General features: G+C 41.3%; 1 protein-coding gene across 1 annotated transcript; it reads right to left on the bottom strand.

The window, feature by feature from the left end:
- Positions 1–1,528: 1,528 nt before the first annotated feature.
- Positions 1,529–15,838, bottom strand: LOC100701494 (plexin-C1). Its single transcript, XM_025899878.1, has 17 exons — positions 15,823–15,838; positions 12,789–13,749; positions 10,762–10,884; positions 9,698–9,832; positions 9,523–9,623; positions 9,341–9,446; positions 9,097–9,262; positions 8,727–8,829; positions 7,778–7,853; positions 7,339–7,380; positions 7,102–7,235; positions 6,546–6,725; positions 5,174–5,282; positions 2,577–2,756; positions 2,327–2,494; positions 1,835–1,931; positions 1,529–1,678 (listed from the first exon to the last, which is right to left on the bottom strand). The coding sequence occupies exons 2-17, from the start codon at positions 13,668–13,670 to the stop codon at positions 1,626–1,628; spliced, it is 2,655 nt and encodes an 884-aa protein (XP_025755663.1). The 5' UTR covers positions 13,671–13,749; positions 15,823–15,838; the 3' UTR covers positions 1,529–1,625.
- Between the last annotated feature and the right edge of the window lie 1,326 nt (positions 15,839–17,164).

The raw sequence follows: 17,164 nt of genomic DNA, 5'->3' as shown, positions 1-17,164 counted from the left end.
GGGCCATCAACACCTACGCCCTGCCCGTGATCAGGTACCCTGCTGGGGTAATAGGCTGGCCAAAGGAGGAGATAGAAGCCACTGACATAAAGACAAGAAAGCTCCTTACCATGCATGGAGGGTTTCACCCCAAGTCCAGCACCCTGAGGCTGTATGCTAAGCGGAAGGAAGGGGGCCGGGGACTGGTGAGTGTCAGCACCACAGTCCAGGATGAGACAAGAAACATCCACGAATACATCACGAAGATGGCCCCAACTGACAGCGTGCTCAGTGAATACCTCAGGCAGCAGAAACCCAAGAAAGAGGAGGAAGGCGAGGAACCATCATGGAAGGACAGGCCCCTGCACGGTATGTACCACCGGCAGATAGAGGAGGTGGCTGATATCCAGAAATCCTACCAGTGGCTGGACAAAGCTGGACTGAAAGACAGCACAGAGGCACTAATCATGGCAGCACAAGAACAAGCTCTGAGTACAAGATCCATAGAGGCTGGGGTCTATCACACCAGGCAAGACCCCAGGTGCAGGCTGTGTAAAGATGCCCCAGAGACAATCCAGCACATAACAGCAGGGTGCAAGATGCTAGCAGGCAAGGCATACATGGAGCGCCATAACCAAGTGGCCGGCATAGTGTACAGGAACATCTGTGCCGAGTATAACCTGGAAGTCCCGAGGTCAAAATGGGAGATGCCCCCAAGGGTGGTGGAGAATGACCGAGCTAAGATCCTGTGGGACTTCCAGATGCAGACGGACAAAATGGTGGTGGCTAACCAACCGGACATAGTGGTGGTAGACAAACAGAAGAAGACGGCTGTAGTGATCGATGTAGCGGTTCCGAATGAAGACCCCAGGTGCAGGCTGTGTAAAGATGCCCCAGAGACAATCCAGCACATAACAGCAGGGTGCAAGATGCTAGCAGGCAGGGCATTCCCAATGACAGCAATATCAGGAAGAAGGAACACGAGAAGCTGGAGAAATACCAAGGGCTCAGAGAAGAGCTCGAGAGGATGTGGAGGGTGAAGGTGACGGTGGTCCCCGTGGTAATCGGAGCACTAGGTGCGGTGACTCCCAAGCTAGGCGAGTGGCTCCAGCAGATCCCGGGAACAACATCGGAGATCTCTGTCCAGAAGAGCGCAGTCCTGGGAACAGCTAAGATACTGCGCAGGACCCTCAAGCTCCCAGGCCTCTGGTAGAGGACCCGAGCTTGAAGGATAAACCGCCCGCAGGGGCGTGCTGGGTGTTTTTTATGTATATATATATATATATATATATATATATATATATATATATATATATATATATATATATATATATATATATATATATATATACATATATATATATATATTTGATTGGTATTTAATTATGTCTTCCCACAAAATTCTCTTGAAATTTGAATTATTTGTGGGATGTTGAGCACAAGCATACTCCAAAGCTATAATGAGATTCTGGTGTATATTATTATATTTGGTGTATTTTTTTTAAAAAAGACATCAAGAAGTCACAAACAGAGGGAGAACACACCATGGCACATTTTTAAACAAGGAAGATTTATTTATCAAAGTGATTTAATAATCAAATAGACATAACAAGAAAACACTTGAACACAGAGAGGGGCATCATTGGTCAAAATCCATTCATCTCCCTGGGCGTCTCTTCCGCCATAGACAGATAGCCACCAACACAAAAAGCCAAACAGTAACCAATTTAACCTGAGCAGAAAAACTAGAACGCTGTCAAGTTGGAGTAGAAAAGGTCTCCAGAAATTGTACTACATAATCTATTGAAATTTGTTCAGGGTTTAAAGAAAAAGCCAATATGTCAACACAACTTACTGGCAATATGTCCAATTATCAGCAGGGAAAGCAGTATTGGAGAGGCACGGTGTGATGAAGAATCACTGAGGCTTATTGTCTTGTCACCATACTTTATCTAGAAAACACAAAAAAGCATTTCACAGAGGGAAGTCTCACCAGAGCAACAGAACTATTCTGAAGGAAATATCACAATTTGAACATAACTGTTTAAAAAATGCTGTTTTAATAGATGTTTTTGGACTTGATACAAGTTTAAAGCTTCTACTCAAAACTTTTGCTATTCTCACCACAGACTCATTTGATCATTTTTGTTTTGTTTTATGTTGATTGTGTATTGAAGTTCAATAAAGTATTTATAGCATTATTTTTTGAAAACAGTCATTTAAAATAATATCAGAAATATATTTTGTGCACTTTGTATGGTAACACAATTGCTATAATGTTGGACCTATTATCACAACAAATGTATCTCTATGAAAGTGTTGCCTATAGCTTAAAAGAAAGATTTACCTTTAACTTTTGGAATCGTGTGTTGGGTAGCCCTTTAATCTCACAGCTGAAGGAGTCAGTGTCTTTACTGGTTTCTTTGGCCTCCAGGATACAACCGTATTCCTGTTTGTCTTGAACGCCCCACACTGATAACTCGTCTTTTGACATCTCCAGTTTGTCTGACTTTTTCTAAAACAACAGAAACAAAGTTTGACCTTTAAGGAACTCCTGTTTGTACATGTGACAAAAAAAGCAAAAGAAACAATGTTACCTTTAAGGTGATGCGGACATTGTTTCCTGTCCTTATGGCTGTGAAGCTGGTAAACTCAGGCTCTGGATAGTAGGTGATGTTTAAAGAGCAGGCTAAAGTTTCATTGGCTGCTTTTAGTAACACAGTGCTGCTAGAAATCATCGAAGTGTTTTCAGCTGCAGGTGCGTCATAGCTGAGACTCTGCAAGGAGTGTTATACAGTCAATGTCTGGATGAGATGCTTAAGTGATGCTATTTTTTAAGTATAGTTGAGCACTAATTCTTTAGTACAGGAGCTACCATGACCTGAAAAGCACACACACACACACACACACACACACACTTAAACTGTGCTACAATATACCACTATAACAAGTGTCTGACTCAAGTTTGTTTTCATTTCTCTTCCTTTTTTTGTTGAAAATATATCAGTCCCAAACCTTAAGGAGTCCAGACCTAAATTCATCAGAACATTCAAAACTTCCTTTTAACAGGAAAAAAATAATAGCAGAACCAAGCTCAGGGAGGGGCAGCCATCTGACATGTTGGTCTGGTTGGGGGTGAGAAAAGGAAGACAGGACACAGACACACTGTGGAAGAGGGCATGAGACTAATAATAACTAATGATTAAATGCAGAGTGGTTTATAAACATATATAGAGTGAAAAAGCAAACACTCACAGTGAATCATGGGAATCCCCCAGCAGCCTGGGCCTATTACAGCATAACTAGAGGATTCAGGGTCACCTCATCCAGCCCTAACTATAAGCTTCATCAAAAAGGAAAGATTTAAGCCTAATCTTAAAAGTAGAGAGGGTGTCTGTCTCCTGAATCCAAACTTTGAGCTGGTTCCACAGAGAAGGAGCCTGAAAGCTGAAGGCTCTGCCTCGCATTCTACTTTTAAATACCCTATGAATCAATAGTCTGAGCGCAAAGTGCTCTATTGGGGTGATATGGTACGATGAGGTCTTTGAGATAAGATGGGGCCTGATTATTTGCAAAGAAAAGTGTCTGGACTTCTTTAAGTTGCTTGAAGACGTTTCACCTCTCATCCGAGAAGCTTCTTCAGTTCTAAGGTCAAATGGCGGAGAGTCCCAGATTTAAACCCAGTGGGAGTGTCCCCCCAAAGAGGGACAAAAGGACCCCCTGATGATCCTCTAATCACCTGAGCCAAGGTGTGAAAATGGGTGTGGGTCCCAATCAGCCAGGGTTTCGGGTGAGCTCATTGTGAAACCTGGCCCCACCTTATCATGCAATTTCCTGAGGTCAGATGGCCCAGGATGTGAGTGGGCGTTAAGGCGTCTGGGGAGGGAACTCAAGACTGGATTATAGATGGCAGACAGTTGGTGTCGTAAACCACCGCCTCTGTTCAAAGATGGTCGCTCACAGTGGACATAGATGGCTTCTTTCACTCCTCTTTCAAACCATCTGTCCTCTCTGTCCAAAATGTGAACATTGGCATCCTCGAAAAAGTGACCTTTGACCTTTAGATGCAGATGAACTGCTGAGTCTTGTCCTGTGGAGGTGGCTCTTCTATGTGTTACGCTTGTGAAGTGGCTATTTGGTCTCTCCAATGTAGAGGTCTGGGCATTCCTCGCTGCACTGTACAGCATACACCACGTTGTTAAGTTTGTGTTTTGGAGTTTTGTCTTTCGGGTGAACCAGTTTTTGTCTGAGTGTGTTGCTGGGTCTGAAATGCACTGGGATGTCGTGCTTGGAGAAAACTCTCCTGAGTTTTTCTGATACACCGGCTACATAGGGGATGACAACGTTGTTGCGTCTGTCTTTCTTATCCTCCCTCGCTGGTGTCTGATCTTCTTTTCTGTGCCTCTTTGCTGACTTTATGAACGCCCAGTTAGGATAACCGCATGTTTTAAGTGCTTCCTTTACATGTGTGTGTTGCCTGCATGCCTGTGCACATGCTCTCACAATTTTACACATTTAGAGCAAGTAAGAATGGGCAAGTCAGATATACCATGCTGAGAGACCCAATCCTCTGATTAATCAAAAGGCGCTTCCACAAAGTATTGGGCTAACTAACTTTGTGCACACTTACTAATTGCATGTTTCATTATGTTTTTTAAATATATTTTAAAAAATTGTATTTTTTAAAATATAGTTGGTTAGTTGGTTTTGAAATTATATTGTACAGGTTAGAGTTAAAGATAAGAACAGTTTTGAAATTATTTGTCAGGATCTCATTTTTTAAGTTGACTAAAACCCGGCAACAAGGGTGTGTACAAATGAATAGAAAACCTCGTAGTGGAGCACATTCATTTGTCTTCTCAAACACTGAATCTTGCTTTAACGTTAGTTCATTGTTTATTTGTTCATTCATTTAACATCAGTGCTTTAGTAATCATCGTTCACTAGTGTTCATCCTATTATCTTTTAAAATGATGAACAAACGTTTGTTTGAGCTGGCATTTAAAAACACATCTAGTCTGAATGTGTTCTGCTTTCATGTTGAAATCAGCCAACATTTTGAACATTTTAAAATGTGAAAGTTTGAACCATGACATCTTTACCTCTGTAAATCAACCAGAGAAAGACACATTATGTAAAATGATATATTTGATGTGTAACAACAATCCCATTTACACTGTGTGTGTCTGCAGACCTGATAGCTGCTGTTGATGGGAAGCTTGATGTCCTGCTCGTCGTGGCTGTGTACGACCCCTTCAACAAGGTCCAGGTGAGACCCCATGAGTGTGAGCTTCCTCTTCCCACTGCCAAACACAGAGCAGCATTTATGCAGAGCAGAGAGTATGAAAGCCTCTTGATCACAGAGAAAGAATTCTTATGACACCTCAGTGTAATGGTAAAACCATACAGCAGTGGCTCCCATCGCAGGTTTAAGAGATTTCTATACACTAGAGTATAATGAGTCATCCTCTGAGGATGACCTAGTTGTTATGTTCTGATGCAAACCAAAGTGTCTGATGGACTAAAACAACAAATTTAGCTTTGTAGCTATAAAGGCCAAAGCATGAAAGGATCACAGTGGGATTCTTTAAGAGTTTACTTGAGAATATAAATGATGAGGCATGATGCTGCATCACTTCTGGATGGAAGAAAGATTTACAGCATTATAGCAGAAAACCAGAGGAGCTCAATAAAGGTGTGACGATAAGCTTATTGCTTGATGGAGCAGAAAAATATCCATCTGTCTATATTCTTTCCCACTAACATGTTATATTTGTGATAAATAAATAAGACTAAAGTAGTTTTAGATTTGGATCATTAACACCACCTTTACTATCAGCCTTTATTGCCTCAGGGAGACTCCCTGTTTAACCCTAGAACACTATCGCTATAAATAGTAACACAGTCACTAATGCTGGGTGATTTTCACCCGATATAATGTAACCAATAAAAAGTAATCAAATATATCAAAATATGACAACACATGACAAATTAGAGTGGTCTTCTTTTACTTTCAACTGTGCCATGTCTAACAAAATGAAAAAAAAAAACCTCCTAAAACAAAATAATGACTCTGGAAAGCTGGTCTTTGGTCCACTCATTCCTGGGAAATTTGAGACTTCCCTGGTGAAGGCACAGGCTCCTCGACACGCAAACAGCTGCAGGAGAGAGAAATCATGTAAATGTATTTGCTCGGGTGTAAATCACCCGGCGATAGTGTTCTAGGGTTAAATGAACTGCAGATGATTATCATTTTGATTTATCAGGTTTTTTATTGCACTTCTCAGAAGATAATTTCTTAGAGACAGTGCTCTCCATATGTCACATTAAATGTGTTGCAGATATTGTATGGTTGTTAATTTGGTTCTATTTGATAGGTTGGTTCTAAAAACTAAGCTGAATTTAGTCAGAGGTGACCTCCTCAAAACAATTATCAGCACTAGTTCCTTTTAATCATCCAGTACTGCAAAGTTTGAGTTTAAACTCTTTCTGTGACATTAGCTGCTGGAAGTTCTGGATCTACGATCAGCAGCTGTCACTAATGTTTTGTTCAAAACTAATCTTACCTCATCCAGCTGCTGCTTGGAGTGATGTTGCCACAGGATGGCGAAGAGCGGTAAGTGATGTTAGCATCACCATGGCAACTACCATCTGGGAGGAGAACGCATACGTTGGCCACACCTTTCAGATGTGTGCTGGGAATGTGGAACGTCAGACTGATATCAGTGTTGCCCCAAACAGGAGACCTGAGCAAAGACACACAGACTCAATGACATCACCATGATATGCAGAAAACCTGAAAACAGACAAAACTTGTTGTTTTATTTTTACTAATTTCTTCTTTTGTTTCTTTATTTAAATTTTATTTTTGTTTTGTGTAAAGGGAGACTGACAAAATAAGAGTTTCACCGCAGGCCGTAAACCCTGTTTATTCTTATTGTAAATATTCTGGATTTGTTAGTATTTTATAAAACACACTGTTAACCATTTAAGAATTGACCTGTCAAAGTTAAATTATAGAATATGTAGGTTTGTGAAATGGGTGGTGTTCCCCTGGATTAAAATCTGCTCTTTAATTCGTCATTTCCCAGCATCATCTTAGTTATGTGTACAGTGACTCACTCTTTTGGAGTACAGTCAGCGTGCGTCTGGATCCTCACTCCTGTCACATCACCAAGGTTACGACCTAATAATACTGCATGGTTTGTCCCATAGAAAGACACCACACTGGGAGTGATGGAGGAGATCTCTGGGATCTGACAGTAAGACACAAAAATAATCAGATCATTTAATTTCTTTCTGCTGACATTATACTGGATGTAGATTAGGTGTCAGAGGAACAATGAGGATCAGACTCACAGAGAAGCTCTTCCCAGACTCCAACTCGTGGCAAACTCTGTCCTGCAGGAGGGGAGGGATTCAGCACTTAGCATGTGCATAGCACTGTAATCTATCAGAACTGATCTAGGACCTGTTGTGGCTAACATTATCTTAGTTCAAAAAGAGGGAAACTGCTAATAAAGGTATTGTCATTTTTTATAAACTAAACATGCAAATCACTTTATTGATGAAGCAATAAATACCTGAAAATGTCACAGTCAAAATAAGTTAATCAGTAAGAATTTTGCTCAGTAATTGTGTTTTTCTTAGCATGTCTGGCCTTTACTAAAAAATGTCGTTTTCTACCATTAAGCCCATGTTTCTTTCTGAATGTTAAAAAGTTGAGTGATGAATTTAAAATAATGTAGCACACAGACTGATATGAAGTAAGAAAATCCATAAAATCAGTCATTAGTACATCAGTCTCTCCTTGGTTAGCCCAGGAACAGCTGTTTTTGCTCCATCCACAACCAGCTTTGACACACTGCCGACACCTGAACAGAAAACAGAGGAGTGAGATGAGCACAAAAAAGCACTATCAGGAAAAAAGGAGCACATGAAGGGGAGAATGGGCAAAGCTGGTTTTTTTCCTACTCATAACCACCTGGACCTCCGAACACACACACTCACCCCACCTGCCTGCTCTCCACCCACTTCTCGAGGAAAACTGCGTGTCAGCCCAGTCGATCCATTCTGCACTAAAGCAGTTCTTATTCCTCAGCCACAGTCGCTAAAGTTCTTTATGATTTATTTATGTCTCAACTGACAGGATGTCTTATTTTGTTAAATATCTCTCTTCCTCATTTCCTCTGCTGCCACAGCTGGTAGGAGGGACCAAGATGCCAAGGAAAGGAGTCGAGGAGAGGAATCAACTACATGCAGTTTGGGAAATGAGAGGAATGAAAAGAGACTGCCATACTTTTCATGCAGAAACAGAAACATTCAGTCTGAGTCATCCTGAATGAATAACAAGAAGAGAGCTGATGTTCAGCCAAGAAGTTCTACTGAACCAAACTCCGCTGAACTGAGGAAGCTGTATGAGTTTACTGTGCTGACTGCCAAGAACATGTAATAATGGAAATATGTTTTCAAGTAAGCTCCGGGCCACAGCACATTACAAGTGCTTACTTGTAAACACTTGTAACTCATGGCTTTGCTCCCCTGAAATAAACCTGCATAAAGACTTCCCACAACAAGACCACTCATCTCTTGTCCATCCTGTCCGTACAGTTTCATTCAAATATTCAACTTTTCTAGCTTTCATCAAGAAGGTTTCATTCTCTTTGATTTCTAACTGCGACTTGATTGTCTGATCTTTCTGTCCACAGTCTGAGTCGTTGAATAATTTCTGGTATTTATGGACTTACAACATGAAACTTGGTGGTCCACTCATGTTAGAGCAGTTGTTTAACCTCAGTTGTTCTGACAGTCGTGATGTCCCAAGTCTGAATTTTACTGTGACATGCAGACCTGTAAATTAAAAAATTTAAAAAAAAAAAAACCTTATAAGTGTCAAAGTCTCTACTATTACAAATATATATGTTTGGATGAGCTCCACCACTATAATAATAAACAGGTAGAATTTGTCAGCTGGTAAAGAATATTTCATCAGGCAGAGTAGCTCTGTCATTAATATTTCTGATTCAGTTTTCTTGTTTTGGCAAATACTCCAAATCAATAAATAACGTTTGTTGTGAAGTATTTTATTCCTGGAATTATTTATGAAAAGTCACTGACCATCAGCAGGAAGTGTACGATCGGACAGGATGCAGGTGCATTGTGGGAACTGTGGAGGAGGGTTATTCGAAGCACAAATCGAGCCGGACCTTGCAGCGAAGTGACAGGCAAAGTTAGACGGCCCTTCCTGGCCCACAGTCAGGTGTGTGTGGATTTTTAATAAAATCTGAAAATGAAGATCACAAGTGAACAATAAATGAAAACCAGAAATGATTACAGTCCCGAGTGTGTTTGTAAGCTGTACCTGTCCGTTTGTGTCCTTTTCAATTTTGTGGGAAATCATTTTGTGTTGGGACTCATCAGGAATGGACAGCCAGTCCGAATCTGTGCAGTCATCCTCAAATGTGCAGCTAGGAGAAGAAGAAGAAATGATCACCAAGTCCAGAATTGTTTGAAGACGTCAGCTACAGAAGTTGTATCTCTCACCTGCTTTTAGAGCCACACCAACCACAGTATGGATCCTGTGCAGACCAACACTCCTGCACATTTGTGTACATGCTGCAGTTTGACACAGGAACTCGCTTCATCTAGAACAACAAACACTTTTAAATGCAGCACAGGTACATGTGATGTTAAGATAATCAGTAAATAATATAAGTACCTGGTTTCTAAATGGCACATACACATGTTTATGATCCACTGGATCCAGATGTAATTTGAGAAACTCTTTGCGGTCATCACTGGTCCTGTAGAGCACCGTGGGACAGGCAGCGTGATACTTCCTGTCCACAGACAGCTGACAACAAGAAGGAGAGACTGTACTATTGTTTCTGTACTCAGTGGGGTTTTTTTGTTTGGTTTTTGTTTGGTTGTTTATGTCAGATAAGAAGCAGTGAGAGTGATCAATCTAGTTACAACCTTGCTTTCAAAAACATGGGACTCTAGGAAGAATGTAAAGAAACTAAATCTGATAATCATATAATTAAGTTCACAAGTGTTGCAAACGCAATCAATAAAAAAATATTAAGTGTTAGAATTTACACTAAAAACAAAACTATAGAGCTTTTACACTTTTCTCCCCCCTCCATTAACCATCATCCAGTAAATCTTTGTTTCTGTCCAAATATTGATTTTCGGGCCTCTTTGAGATGTTTTCATCCAGGTCTAATCTGGTCTTCCTGTGCCCGAGTGTAAACAATGGTTTCCGTAGTTACATTCCTGAAGGTGTCTCTTGAGCTCACAGTTTGATAAAGGAAGACAGAACTACTTCTCCAAGGGTGTTCTTGGGATTCCAAGACGCTCTGTAGCTGTAAACTAATGAAACACTGCTGCAAACATCCACATGGTTGTCTTCTGTACTTGTTCAGACTTGTTGGATGTTCCTGACCTGGAATGTTGATTTGGCCTCTCCTACAGGCTCTGCTCTCTGTCTGCTTGCTTTTGCTTGTTCAGCCTTGTTTACTTGCACTGACTCTTCTTTAGGCCTAATACGTTGACTTCCAGCGAACTGTTGCGACATAACGAAATTAGGCCTCAACTGACTCTGAAAATGACAGCCTGTGTATAAAAATGGCTGTAATTCCTAAACAGTTAATGCAATAAATGTGTTTAGTTAACAGCTTATTCAATAGACACCCTACTGCTACTAGATGGGCTCTGAAATACTGAGCATTAGCTTTATTTCTTTCTGTTAATAATAACTGATGTATGATAATTTATACAAACCTTAATGAGGTGTCCGTCTCCTGTCCCAATATAGAAAACCATCCAGCCTCTCTGCCTCACTGCCAGCACTGAGGTCATGTAGCTCTGCCTGAAAATCACTGCCTTTGGTTTGAGGATCTTTGGCTGAGAAACAGGAAAACATCAGAAATAACTGACCTGAAGAACTGAACATCAGTAGTACTGAAAGTACTGAAGCCTCACTGAAGCATGTCTGTTGCTGCATTGTCATCAAAGTCAGTTGAATTTCTTGATTTTGTCATTTTAGTTTGAAATATGAGGTTCAGAGATGAAGTGTGGCCATTAGGACATCCCACAGTTAGATTAGATTAAATTAGATTAGATTAGATAAAACTTTATTAATCGCTCGGGTGGGTTCCTCCGGGAAATTCGGTTTCCAATAGCACAACACCAACAGAAGTTACAGAATGTGAGCAGAAATATACCATATATACACATATATAAATACAGAGACATATATAAATACAGAGTATACAAAGGGATAAATAGAATAAATAGGAATAAGAATACAAGGGAATTGCACATTTCAAGTATTGTGAGTCTATTGCACCGTTGGTTATTAACAAAAGTATTGCACAGTGAAAAGGCACTACAGCTTAGTTTTTCCCCCCTCCTTTGTCCTCCTGTTTCCCCTACCTCTCCCCTCCAGAGAGGAGTTAAACAGTTTGATGGCATGTGGGACAAAGGAGTTTGTAAGTCTGTTGGTTCTTGTCTTTGGGAGAAGCAACCTGTCACTGAACAGATTCCTCTGGTTGTTTATGGCCTTGTGCAGAAGATGCCCAGAATAGTCCATAATGTTCAGCAGTTTTTTTTAGTGTCCTTTTCTCTGCCACTGTCACCAGAGTGTCCAGCTTCATGCCGACCACAGAGCCAGCCTTCCTGATCAGCTTTTCCAGCCTGGATGAGTCCTTCTTTGCTGTGCTGCTCCCCCAGCACACCACAGCATAGAACAGTACTCCTGCAACCACTGTCTGGTAAAACATCCTCAGGAGCTTCTAGCAGATGTTAAAAGACCTCAGCCTCCTGAGAAAGTACAGTCGGCTTTGGCCTTTTTTATACAGATGCTCTGTGTTGCATGACCAGTCCAGTTTGTTGTCCACCCACAGCCCGAGGTACTTGTACTTGTTGACCACCTCCACCTCCTCTCCCTCTATCTAAACCGGCAGTGGACCTGCTCTGGACCTCCCGAAGTCCACAACCAGTTCCTTGGTCTTTGAGGTGTTGAGTTGCAGGTGGTTTGTGTGACTCCATGTGACGAAGTTCCTCACCAGACTCCTGTAGTCCTCTTCCTGATCATCCCAGATACACCCCATGATGGCCCTGTCGTCCGCAAACTTCTGAATATGGCATAATTCAGAGCTGTATCAGAAGTCAGAGGTGTACAGGGTGAAGAGAAGCGGGGAAAGCACAGTTCCCCATGGTGCTCCTGTGCTGCTGACCACAGTGTCAGACATGATGTCCTTCAGCCTGACGTACTGTGGTCTGTCAGTGAGGTAGATCTAAGCAACCAGGCAGGGGTCCACCTGCATCCTGTTTAGTTTTTCCTGAAGCAGACAGGGCCGAATGGTATTAAAGGCACTTGAAAAGTCAAGAAACAGGATCTTGACCGTGAATTTTCCCTTGTCCAGGTGTGAGTGGGCTCTATGTAGTTGGCTTAATAGTTATGCTGGATCATAGATAACAAATTTTTTTGTTATAGTATGTGTGGAGAAACAAATATATGGATTATTTTATCACCAATTGTACAAAAGTCTTAAACTGCTCTCTCATCTTTCTTCAGTCTATGATGCTCAAACATGAGATTTTTCCAGCAGCTGAAATGATATTACATAAATAACTCTATTAAGAAGCACAAAAGAACAAAACTTTCTTTTTGTTGTAGTTAAAATGCATATTTTAGTTCTTTTATTCTATTTTAAAGGGATATTTAGCTAACTTTGCATGACCAGAGGAGGATACTGGAGCCATTAAATGAACAACCATTAAATCAGAGTTTAAAAAGCTCTCACCGTCACTTCTGATGGCACAGAGGTGTAGAAGTCTGGATCTCTGTCGGTGTTCCTGCTGTAATCAGGGCTGATGTCAAACACCATCAGCTCGGTGTTGGTGTCTCCTCCATCCACACTGAACACGCCGCTCCAAAGCACCGGCTGCTCTCCCGGGATGACCGAGGAGGCCACGAGTCTGCTGCTTTCACTGTCAGAGACACTGAGAGTTGCGCCCCGCAGAGACTTGAGTGTGTCAGTTTTGCTTTTTTCGCCTTCGACCCAAATGAGACGGACTCTGTTTGTTTGAGCTGAGAGCACGTTGGAGAACAGATAGATGGTTGATTTAATCTGAAACCCGTCAACAAACTCCACATCACCTTTATTTTTAATCCTAGGTGTGCCTGAAGCTCCATCAGTTAGAGAAAATATACCTCCACCCTGTTTGTTATCTGTATTATGAAGGTTGATAGTTTCGGAATCAGAAGGGCACCTCTTTTCAAACGTCCCTTTCTTCTGTATCGCAGTGAGAATATACGTGTCATTTTCTGTTTTCTTCTTCACATCCACCAGAAAGCTGACTGACCTGCTGCTGCTCTTCAGAGGCCCCACCTGGATCTGTTCTCTGTACAGAAGCTTGGAGATGTTCTTCAGGTCCAGAACCTCGCAGTGACCGCAGTCATCGCCAGTCCCACCGCAGCTGATCAGAGAGTCATTCTTTGTGAAAGGCAACAACACGTTGATGCTGAAAGTATCGTTCCACTCAGCTGTGTCAGAAACCCGATAAAACTGCACATCATCCTGCTTGTTTCCGGTCTTTAAGATTCCTCTCTGGGTCAGACTGTTGATCAGAGTCAGGTTGTGGCTCAGCTGGTACAGCCTCTCCTCTGTGGCAATGTAAAGCATGTTGGAGGTTACGGCAAATTGGCGGATGTCTCCATCAAAGGTGAAGCCTCCATCCTCCTTCCAGCACAGACCCAGTTCTCTGGAGAAAACAGAAAGCAGAGCGAGCAGCAGGATCATCTTAGAATAACAATAATTCTACCTGGGACACGCTCACACAGCGATGCTCTGCGTGGCACTCTGCTCTCTGTGTCTCTAAACTGGTGTGGAAAGTGCAGCGCGCGCAGCTGAAAAGAGAACTGCTGGAAGCAGGAGGGCTGGAGCATGCCAAGTGCAAGTGAAAATATTTGAACATTTTCACTCAGCTGCTTTCGTCTCATTTCCACCCCGTATCTCTGTACAGGCCAATGTTACAAAGGAACTCTGATATAGTGCATCCTTAAGCAAAATCACTGCAATTAGACCCCTCAGCTGTATTAAGGCGTTTTCTTTAAACCTTCCATAAATGTTAGTGTAATGTCAGATTTGGCTTAAATCAATGGAAACATATGAACTGAGAAATGATTCTGACACAAAAGCCATTCAGTCCCAAGTTCAGGAATGTAACGGAAACTCTCAGCTAGGAGCTAAGGAGCACTTAGGAGCTGAGACGTTAACAAAGACACGATACTGTGCGGTGTGTCTGGATCTAATGACCTTTCCATCAGTATTGAACAAAGTATCACATGTTCTAACAGGAGGACAACAATGGTGACATCTAGTGTCAGCTCTGGGGTTTCTATCATGCATTAAATGTCAGTGACCAAAAAGAAAGATTTTAAAAACTTTTTACTGCTTATCCTCCTGAAACATGTCCTCCTAAGTAGGCAAAAGTTAAACAAAGACACATTTTTTCCTCCGGTTCCCAGGAGGACATTCAGATGGCATCCAGCATGAAGTTCAGTGAGACCCACTACATCCAAGTACAAACACACTTTTAGTTTTAATCTTTGCTGCATTTCTATTCTTCTTATTGTTGTATGTCTGATTGTCTGTGTTATAAATGTCTTTCCTTTACAATATAAAGTGTCTTGAGGTGACTGTTGTTGGGATTTGGTGCTATATAAGTAAAAGCTGAATAGAAAATTCTGAATAAAGTGGTAATCATCAAGTGACATGTCTCCTACAGAGCCTTTGTTTCTGTGGCTGCCAGACTCTGGAACTCTCTTCCATTGAGTTTGAGATCTGTAGACTTTGTCAGTTATTTTAAAAAACTGTTATAAACCCATCTTTTTAAACTTGGCTTTGGTTGATGTTGTTTTATGTTCTAGCTTCTGTGAAGCACTTTGTGATTTTATCTTACAAACAAAGACCTAAATACAAATTAATGAAGTGCTATCATGTTTTTTTTTAAAACAATACCCAAAAATAAATATGCATAGTTAAGTTCAGCTTTGACTGAGAATTATCAGAATGACATTGCTGATGTTATCCAAAATGACTTCACTTCTTGTTGGGCCAGCAGGACCTAATGACTGACCATCCTTCAAGAAATATCTCTAACTGATGCAGAGTCACTTTAATAAATGCATTTCATACTTCCATCCATCTCACCAATGCCAGGTCCCTTGGTAAACAAACCAGATGAGCTGCAATCAGTGATTTACTACAACTGCTTTTTCTGTGAGTGTTGTTTGTAGCTGAATCCTGGCTTCGTCCAAACATCCCCGATGCATCAGTGGAGGTACCGGGCCGGACATTACACTGCCATGACGGCAACAAAGACTCTAAGGGAAGGGGCATAGAGCTATGTGCTTCAGGGTTGGTGCCATAACAGTAGAATTATAGACAGTGACCGCTCACCGGTCTTAGAGGCCACTGTGGAGGGTGTCCATATTGTTCCTGAGGACTTTAATCAGGTATGTTTGAAATCTGTATTCCCCAAATTCTGCCAGCATGGTAGTGTCCTACCAGGGGAAACAGGACACTGGACCATTTGTACAGTAACATCAAGTATGCCTACAGAGCGACATCTCTCGCCCAACTGGGACAATTTGACCACCTCTCTCTGCTTCCCATTCTTCCTCCTCAGGAAACACACCCTTTTCTTGTACTTTTTAGTTTTTCTTCTTTATTTTGTATCATTTTAAAAACCTTTTTATGTTTGGAATTACATACATCTATTGGCATGCATTTAAATTACTACATTATTACGTTCTTGTTTCTGCCTTGTTACCCTTCTATTGTTCCTCCAGTCAACAGTCAAAACTATTAAGTAGCTTATAAGATAAAACTACATCTATGTTAAACAATTCAGAACTTGCTCACAGATGCCTCAAGGGCCGGTGTCCTGCAGGTTGTAGATGTGTCCTTGATCCAACACAGCTGATTTAAATGGCTAAATTACCTCCTCAACATGTCTTGAAGTTCTCCAGAGACCTGGTAATGAACTAATCATTTGATTCAGGTGTGTTGACCCAGGGTGATATCTAAAACCTGCAGGACACCGGCCCTTGCGGCCTGGAGCTCCCCACCCCTGTAATACATATTTTGAGACAAAGAGGGAACTTTTTCTCAGTCACCACCAGTCATACAGCAAATTCCCTGCTGACTCAGCCTCGGGATGTCTAGAGGAAAGAATCAAGCGCACCCAAAGGCAATGAGCACATCAGTGGTCATGTGCGCAGCACGCAGAGGGAGAGTGAGAGACGGAAGGAGCAGAAGCAGTGCATCACAGTTGTAACACGGTTTGGTGTGATGACGTGTCTGTTAATGAACCTACATCCAAGCTCATATTCACATATACTGTATCTTCTACAACTATAAGTTCATGTATGGCTGCACCACATTTGGATTACACATGGCAAGCTCTGATGTAACCAATTCTTCTGTGGAGCTTAATTAAAGACAGTGAACTCAACTCCTGGACTGCTGCAGTCTTTCTGACCGAAGACTTAGGCCAGACTTGTATACCCAGCACTTCTAGTATTATAGGTTATAGTATATATTCTATATATAATCTACTGGCCTGGTTATAGAATATAACCAGTCAGCAGTCAGAGCTTATTCATTTCAGTTGTGAATGTCTTCTGCCAAAGTAAGATAACCACCAACACTGAAAGACAAAGAGCAGCTTATATAAACACAGCAGAAAATTAAAACATCATCAATAAAGTTGAGTAGAAAAAATAAACTACTTATCTGCCACGTTTAATTTTCTGAAAATAGTTGTTTGAAATGTAAGATCAATTTAAAACAATATTTTATTTGATTCAGGTTTAAGGTGCAAAATAAAAAGCAGACAGCATCAAATCACAACAATAACACAAGGCATCAGCTGTATTTGAAGGACCTTGTGTAAAGAAGACTGCGGCCCAAGTCTTATTGCCCTGTCATCATACTTTATCTAGAAAGAGGTTAAAGGAATGTCATAGAGGCAGGTCTCAGCAGAGCAATGGGTGAAAATATTTGCTGCATGTATGAATACTATTAATACTCAAAAAACCTAGACAAAGTTTATTTTCCGCTTCATGTGTCTCTTATGAACACATTAGATTAAGAGCTGTATGGTTATTAGA

This window comes from Oreochromis niloticus, linkage group LG17 (genome assembly GCF_001858045.2).
Source record: "Oreochromis niloticus isolate F11D_XX linkage group LG17, O_niloticus_UMD_NMBU, whole genome shotgun sequence".
Classification (NCBI taxonomy): domain Eukaryota; kingdom Metazoa; phylum Chordata; class Actinopteri; order Cichliformes; family Cichlidae; genus Oreochromis; species Oreochromis niloticus.
This window is presented reverse-complemented; position numbering and strand designations above follow the sequence as displayed.

Excerpts from the sequence above, each read along its gene's own strand:
- LOC100701494 (XM_025899878.1), bottom strand. The coding sequence starts at position 13,670 with ATGCTTTACATTGCCACAGAGGAGAGGCTGTACCAGCTGAGCCACAAC. Across the intron at positions 6,726-7,101 it reads GCTGACTGTACTCCAAAAGA|GTCTCCTGTTTGGGGCAACA; the intron begins GTGAGTCACTGT and ends GTCTTTGCTCAG. Across the intron at positions 1,679-1,834 it reads GATAATTGGACATATTGCCA|GTGGCTATCTGTCTATGGCG; the intron begins GTAAGTTGTGTT and ends CTTTTTGTGTTG.